Source organism: Camellia sinensis, chromosome 13 (assembly GCF_055761805.1).
Source record: "Camellia sinensis isolate YWXY chromosome 13, ASM5576180v1, whole genome shotgun sequence".
NCBI lineage: Eukaryota > Viridiplantae > Streptophyta > Magnoliopsida > Ericales > Theaceae > Camellia > Camellia sinensis.
In genome coordinates, this window is record NC_138973.1 from 94,641,327 (window position 1) to 94,650,018 (window position 8,692).

The window sequence follows — 8,692 nt, forward strand, 5'->3', positions numbered from 1 at the left end:
AATAAGTCAATGTAAATTTCATTGAACAAAAAAAAAAAAAAAAGGAGTTGATATTGTCCCCCAAAAAAAGCAATATTCAAACCTAATGGAAATTGGGTCACGTTTAGAATCCGGATCCAATTAGGTCACCCATGGTAGCATAACCCGCTTAAGAGAGATCCAAATAATATAACATATTATATTTGTTCTTCAAGATATAGGATAATCTTGATATGGGATAATTGTCAATATATAATATATTATATGATAATTATTAATTAGATATTTTTATGTGGGATAATATATCTATCCTATGGTTCTCGGGTTCTGTATTTCACACAACAAAAATATATGTACTCTCTTCCTATAAACTATATTGTCTTTGTACTGTGAATGGTATGGGCAAAACTTTGATAGTTTTACTCCATCGCTTCAAGTGTTCGTGATTTATCTTTCTAAGCTGGATTCATTATGCAAACTATTTACTCATAAGGTATAATTGAATTCATATAATTATTCCGCGGTGTATATAGTATTATATTTCCTTCAAAACCAAATAACACACGCAAGGAAAATCCTCTCACAGAACCACCATGAATGATCTTCTAACCAAAGTATATCTATTTGTTGGGATATGAATTGCATAAAATGACTTCAAGTTGGCCATATAAAAATATAAACAATCTACCTACCCATGAAGCACACTGGCATGTATGCATGAATTATTTTTAAATAAATCTATAACACAGAAATTAATCACATAATCGCAAACAAAACATATATAAGTAAATAAAATTTTTCAAAAATAGACCCCAACAAGAAGTTGTATAAAATCTAATATATATTCATATGTATTATATATTTCAATTTATGTTTGGTTTATGTAATGGTATGGTAGCAATAACGTTTTGCTTTTTTAAATACCATACATAACAGTGCTACATATACATAATTAAAAATCAAATAATTGCACAAAAAGTGTACCATGTGATTTAAAGCTATGTGAATATGGCCTATACGATATTCAAAATGAATTTCAATTATACATTATATTTTTAAATTATTTTATATATTTTAATTATGTGTAACTATCATTTTGATACGTGGGGTTTGATTTGATCATCCATATTTCTATTGGGCCATGAATGTCGACCCAAGAGGGGGTAGAGGGTGGTGGGGGAGTCTATGCAGCCTAACATGCTAGGAATGCAGATTAAGCAGATCAGCTCCCCTTGGGGGGGAACATGTCATACCATTTTGAGATATATAAAGAAACAGTAAGTTGAACAAATCATGAAACACATACACAAAATCCCTAGTCTTACGTCGATATATCACATGACTAAATTAATATGATATATTTTTTTATTTTTTATTATTTGTTATATGATAAAAATTGAAATCTGTTAGTCACTTTGTGCTCAATCTCATATGTTAATTGTTTGATCAAATTCTGATCTATTTACTATATAATAAATATGTAGAAAGATATAGCATGTTAGCAGTATAAAAAATGATGAATCTATCGAATTTGAATTTGTCTAAATTATTCGAATTATATAAGACGGATATTTGGCCGGATGATTTCCTAGATGATTGTCCAAACGACTGGAATCACCCTTGTCAATCGCAATGTCAACCGACATCCTCTCGAATGACCAGTCAAACAACTATTGAAATGATTAATAAAACCATTGATGTGCATAAATTCAAATAATCCAGATAAATTTAAATTTGATTAATATAAAAACAATCTTGCTACATACCTTTAATTAGAGGTCATTCCGTACAGCTCTAATGAGCTGTCCGGGAATTAAAAAAAAAAAAAAACAATGAAGTAAAAGACAAAAATAAAAAAAGAAAAAGACAAATTAAAAGTACATTAAAATTATTTTTTTAGAGGTCCAAATCATTTTTCATATAAAAATGCTGTTAACAATATATACCTTTTCAATAAAATATTTTATAATGTTGCAAAGCTGATGAAAGGAAAGTATAAAGGCTAGCTAGGCTAGGCTATAGGCCCCAACTTCACCTAGAATATTGCTTTTTGTTTTTTAGTAACATAGTCATAGCCATAGGTAGATATTTTCTTTCATATATAGATAGGAATGATGGAGGAGTGGTTTGGGTGATGATGGTCTTGTTGGGGGGTTGTGGAGACTGAAAGCATGGCAACAAGACTTGAAAAAGGGGAGGGAAGATTTACATATATCTGTTTGGACGGGGTTAGTTTTTTAATTTTTTTAATTATTTTAGTTTAGAATTAAAAAATTTTATTTAAAATATATTTTTTAATTGATGAAAGAAAAAATAAAATGATTATAATTTGAATGTCATGTTTTGTCTTATTAGATGAAAAAAATTAATTTATCATTTTATGATTAAAATAATAAAAAAATAAAAAAAATTGACACGTCAAACGAAGACATAAGAAAACAAAACCAGAGAGAGAGAGAGAGAGAGAGAGGGGGGAGAGAGTAGCCATTTGAGAAGCATGATGGTCTAGGTCCTCGTTTTTTCAATTTTCAAACAACATAGAATTAATTAATTAGTATTGATCATGGAGTAACAGGTTAAGATTATCAAATAATATGTATTAAAAATAAGTTTATGCGGCCGTGATATTTTTTTTAAAAAAAAAAAATATTCAATTGCAAGAATAATTTTATAACAGTTGAATAGACTGTAATGGTCATGAAATGATTGTATCAACCGTGAATTCTCCGTATCGACTATAAATTGGACTATGACTCAACTATGAACTAATAAGTATTATGAATCAATTAAAACAAATCTAATTTTCATTCCCTCCAATAATATCATGTGGGACTTTATCCATAAAAATAAGAAAATTTATCCATATTTGCGTATTGGATTGTCTAATTGAGCTATGTGTATTCGTAAGTCTTCGTATATAAACTTTGCCAAATAATATGGTGGAGCCATTGTTTTAAATATTGTCTTTTATTTTCAACTCTTATATGGATGAATTAACAACAACAATAATAATAATAATAATAATAAAAAAAAATTGAATAATGCATTGCTTTTCTGTAAATATTTTTTAGTGTATGTACTTTGACATAGGTGGGTCCATAGGGGCTTTTGACCCACCACTTAAAACCCAATGCATGATTCAAACACTAAAACTCAACATTATTGGAGACCAATGTTGTACCAAGAACCAATGACATCTAAACACGTGTCAAGAGAAGAACCAGCCACATAAACAAACAAAGATCCTGCAGAGTTATTATACCACACATTAGTTATTAATGAGGTTTCCTGTAGCATTTGATGTGAAAACCCCTTCACGTCGGAACAGAACAGCCTCACCATGAACAAGGCAGACTAAAAAATAGACTTTCGGTCAACATGACAGGTTGGAGTGGACAAGGAAATGATGAACAAAGGATATAAGCAGGTTTCTAAGATAAAGAGAAGGTTAAATTCTTTATCATCCTATCTCCATATTCCATTAATCTCTTTTTCTGATTTGCTCGTCAGAGGGTTTTCTGGGGGACTCCCGTTCCCCATTAGACACTTGTGCAAGTTTCTCTGTGGATCCAGCGATTGGACAACGGTATGGGAGATGTGGATCAGCCCGACCCGTCCCTCTAGGACAAGTAGTATCATTAGCTCGCGCCGTCTGATAGTAGTGGTCTCTCAGAGCCCTTCAATCAGGTCCAAGTCAGTCCGACGCAATTATTCGGTTAGTTCTGGATCCGGGTGCAAAACCCTCGGGGTCGGGAGGCCGATTTCCACTGGGATGACTGCCTCAGCGTCGTATGTTAAGCGAAAATGGGTCTCTCCAGTAAGGGTTCGGGTGGTAGTTCGATAAGCCCAGAGTACATTTGGTAGTTCCTCAGCCCAGAGTCTCTTAGCGGCTTCCAACTTAGTTTTGATGACCTTTAGGAGAGAGCGATTGGTGACTTGTACTTGCCCATTGGCTTGGGGATGACCTGGGGAAGAGAAACATAGCTTAATGTGGAGCTCGGCATAGAATTTCCTGAATTTGGCATTGTCGAATTGTTTGCTATTGTCTGAGATGATGGCTTGAGGGATTCCAAATCAGCATACGATCGATTGCCAGATGAATCTAGTTGTGTTCCGTTCAGTAATTGTGGTGAGGGGTTCAGTTTCCACCCATTTGGTGAAATAATCAATGGCAACTACAGCGAACTTGGTTTGGCCCCTACCAGTGGGCAACGGACCAACTAAGTCGATGCCCCACTTGGCAAATGGGTAGGGACTGCGGAGTGTAATCAGTTCTGTAGGTGGAGCATGGAGGATGTTGGCAAAGCGCTGTCATTTATCACACTTAAGCACAAATTCTGTGGCATATTGGTTGAGAGTAGGTTAGAAGTAGCCGGTGCAAGGATTTTATGGGCCAGTGACCTAGCACCCGAATGATTACCATACACGCCCTCGTGGACTTCCCTCATCACATAGGTCACTTGAGCAGGACCGAGACACCTGAGGTATGGGTGTGAAAATCCACGTTTGTACAGTAGGCCGCTGATAAGGATGTAATTGGACAACTGGGCTCTGACTTCGGTAGCTTGCTGTTTATCATCCGGCAACTCTCCACTTGTCAAAAACAAAAAGATGTTTGCACCCCATGGGATAGGTTCGTTTTGGAGGAAGTGAACCTCCTTCTGGATTGGCGAAGTAGCCGGGTGGGCCAGGTATTCAAGATGGACGCCGTGGCTGAGGTCTGACTGGTCGGCCGAAGCTAATTGGGCCATTTCATCTGCCTTGGAGTTTTCTAACTGAGGGATGTGTTTGATATGGAAAGTATTGAAAAGGCGAACAAAAGGGAGTGCAATATCCCTGTAGGCTCACATCGTGTTTTCCTTCGCATCGAATTCCCACGTAATTTGCTTGATGATCAATTGGGAGTCATTGAACACTTGGATATTGCTTACACCAATCTCTTTGGCTAGGCGAAGACTTGCTATCAAGGCCTCATATTCGACTTCATTATTGCTGGTGTCGAACAGGAAACGGAAGGCACACTTGAAATAACCGCCCTCAAGAGCGGTGAGGATAAGACCAGCCCTATTGCCTTCTTTGCGGGATAATCCATTGACATTGAGGGTCCAGAAGTGGGGATCTTCTGCCTCAGTGTTGAATTGCCTTAGCAGATGGGGCATGGTTGTAGTGGGATTGGTGAATTCCAAGATGAAATCGGCGACAGCCTGTCCTTTGATCGCTGTTCGAGATCGGTAAGAGATTTCAAATTGGCTGAGCTCAACAGACCATTGCATAAGTCTGCCGGACAGCTCTAGTTGTTGCATTACCTTCTTCAAAGGTTGATCAGTGAGGACCACTATGGAGTGAGCTTGGAAATAAGGTCGGAGTCGTCTTGAGGCTATGACCAAGGCTAGGGCCATTTTTTCCAGCAGAGGGTAGTTCTACTCTACCCCCCTGAGAGCTCGGCTAATGTAATAAACTGGACGTTGGACAGAGCTATCCTCCCTGATAAGGGCCGCACTGACTACAGTATTTGATACGGCTAAGTAGAGAAAGAGGGTCTCGCCCGAGAGCGCCTAAGAGAGTAAAGGGGTTGGCCATGCACTTTTTCAATTGTTGAAAGGCCTTTTCGGATTTGATGGTCTACTCAAAGGCCTATCGAAGCACTTTGAAAAAGGGAAGGCACTTGTTTGTTGCGCGGAAAATAAAACGGTTGAGGGCGGCGACTTTGTCGGTAAGCCGTTAAACCTCTTTGACTGTCCTGGGAGATTGCATTTCTATCAGGGCCTTGATCTTTTCGAGGTTGGCCTCGATGCCCTGCTGACTGACCATAAAACCCAAGAATTTCCCAGATCCTACGCCGAAGGCACATTTCTTCGGATTCAGCTTCATTTGATACTTGCGTAGGGTTTCGAAGGTCTCTCGCAAGTTTGTCAGATGATCAGAGGATAGTTTGCTCTTAACAAGCATGTCATCGACGTAGACTTCCATGTTCTGACCTATCTGATGGTGAAAGATGACATTGACCAACCGTTGGTAAGTTGCTTCGGCATTTTTCAATCCGAATGGCATAACACGATAGTGGTAAGTTCCTCTGTCTGTGATGAAGGAGGTGTGTTCCAAGTCAACTGGGTGCATCAGAATTTGATTGTAGCCGGAGAAGGCGTCCATGAAACTGAGCATCTAATGTCCGACAGTGGTGTCGACAAGCAGATCTATGCGGGGGAGGTGATTACTATTTTGAGGCAAGCTCGATTAAGGTCGGAGTAGTCGACGTAGAGTCGCAATTTACCATTGTTTTTATGGACCAGGACCACATTTGACAGCCATCTGGGGTAGTCCACGTTCTTGACGAACCGTGCCTCCAGTAGTTTGTCTACCTCAGAAGCAATAAGGGCATTGCGTTTCGGGTGAAAGACACGCTGCTTCTGGCGGAAGGGTCGAAAGTGGGGCTCGATGCTGAGACGATGAGTGATGAAGGAGGGATCAATACCCGACATGTCGGAATGGGTCCAGGAAAATACATCATTGTGCTCGGTCAGGATGGTTATAAGGTCGGACTTGGCTTGGGAGGATAGTTGGCTGCCGATCTTGGCTGTTGTTGCTAGGTTGGCAGGGTCGATGGGGACTTTAACAAGTTCTTCCACTGGTTCCCCTCTGACTAACTCGTCTTCGTCTCTGACGTCGAGTCCTTCGATGATCATGGCCTCTTTTAGTTTGACCTTTTTGAGTGAAGCGGCGTAGCATTCTCTGGCCACTGTCTGCTCTCCCCTCACAGTGCCGACCCTGAGGTTGGTAGGAAATTTCACGGCCAGATGGTATGTGGATGTGATAGCTTGAAAAGCGTTAAGGGCTGTACGGCCGAGGATGATATTATAAGCAGAGGGACAGTCGACGACAAGGAAAGTGAGTAACTTGGTAGTCTGCCGTGGATACTCTCCGATGGTGATGGGAAGATCGATAGAGCCTATGGAGGTCACCTGATCCCCTGTGAAGCCGACTAGTGGGGTTTGGAGAGGGGACAATCTTTCTTCTCTGACTTTGAGCTGGCGATAGGCATTTAGGAAGATGATGTCTGAAGAGCTGCCGTTGTCGACAAGCACTTGTCTAACTTTGTAATTGGACAGGAGAGCAGATATGACGAGGAGGTCATCGTGAGGATAACAGATGCCCGTGTAATCGACCTCCGTAAACGTGATGGGCTCCATCCATTGTTCGGGGTGTTTGAAGGGGCAATCCAATGTCGCGACTTCTTTGTCGGAGCCCTGTCTGATTTTTCTGAGTTCGGCTTGCTGGGCCGAACGGGATGGTCCTCCTTACGTAAGTCCGCCAGTAATGACTATGATCTCTCCAACCGGGTGAGCAGGGTTGCCTTGTGCTCGGGGTTGTGGCGGGGGCCGATCATTGCTTTGGTTAGGTTGTGCTGGTTGTCGGAGAGGGGTGTGTCAGCGGTTGCCCCTAGGAGGTTCGGTCCTTGGCCGTTGCTGAGGACGGGCTGCCGTGAATCGACTGAGGCGCCCTTGGCGTATCAAGCTCTCTAGCTGGTCTTTAAGGTTAACACATTCCTCGGTGTTGTGGGCGTGGTCCTGATGGAAACGACAGTATTTGGATTGGTCTAGCCAGTTGGAAGGAGACCGCGAGGGTTGTGGCCATTTTAAGTTATAATCTCATTGGATCTGGTTTAAGACTTGCTCCATGGGGAAATTGAGGGGTGTGTACCGTTCGAACCGATCGGGCGGTTGGGTAGGTGTTAATTAGTCGGCTCGAGCAGTTCGGTCGGTATACTGAGGTGTTTGCTACGTGTATTGGGTGGTTCTGGTTTCAGATTCTTTTTTCTTCTCTCTGAGGGTTGGGTTTTTGGTTATAAAATCTTGGCAGGCGGCCAGAGAATCTTCGGTGTTCATGTATTTTTAGGTTTTGGAAATGAGGGTTGCCGTAGAGGTTCGAGGGTTTTTGGAGAGTGAGAAAAGGAAGCCAGATGACCGTAAACCAGCCATGAAAGCCGTGAGAATGACCTTGTCGTTGTTTTTCCACCACCTGCAAGGCTTCGGTGTTTAAGCGAGTGACGAAGCTATGTAGCGACTCCCCCTCCGTCTGACGGATGTTGAGGAGTTGGGTCACTGGACGCCGCTGGTGTTGGGCACCAATGAAATGGCTAAGAAAGGAATCACTTAGGTGCTGGAAAGTAGAGACGGAGTCCGTTGGTAGCTGACTAAACCATAGTCAGGCCGACCCTTTAAGCGTTACGAGGAAAGCCCGACACATGATCTCATCAAGGAATGCATGGAAGACCATTAGGGTCCTGTAAGTCTCCAAGTGGTCGACTGGGTCCGTTGTGCCATCGAAAGAGTCGATCGAGGGCATTTTGAACTTAAGAGGTAAAGGTTTGTCCCTGATGGAGGCGACAAACAATGAGTTGGCTGTTGTGGAGGGTTTATTCTGCATGTTCTGCATGACTTCTTGAAGCTGGAGTTTCATAGATCGGAGTTCCGCATCCCAGATGGGAACATTGTCACCACCAGAATGCAATGGAGGCTGAACACTACTAGCCACTCCCTCGGGGGCAGGTGCTTGGGCCGATGGAAGTAGACCCCGAGGTGGTGGGTTCATGTCTTGGGGAGGAGGTCGCAAACCCTCCAAGTTAGAGGGGGGGCTTGTTGGAAGGGATGGCTCGGGGTTCGTTCTCGGTTAGGTAGGATATCTTGTGGTAGTGGAGGAGGCACGGGGAGGTCTC

At 41.7% G+C, this 8,692-nt stretch overlaps 1 protein-coding gene across 1 annotated transcript; it reads right to left on the reverse strand.

Annotated features, from left to right (window-relative positions):
• Positions 1–6,173: 6,173 nt before the first annotated feature.
• Positions 6,174–7,166, reverse strand: LOC145805567 (uncharacterized). The gene has a single exon (XM_082900728.1). It carries the CDS (start codon positions 7,164–7,166, stop codon positions 6,174–6,176), a length of 993 nt encoding a protein of 330 aa, XP_082756854.1.
• Positions 7,167–8,692: the final 1,526 nt, after the last annotated feature.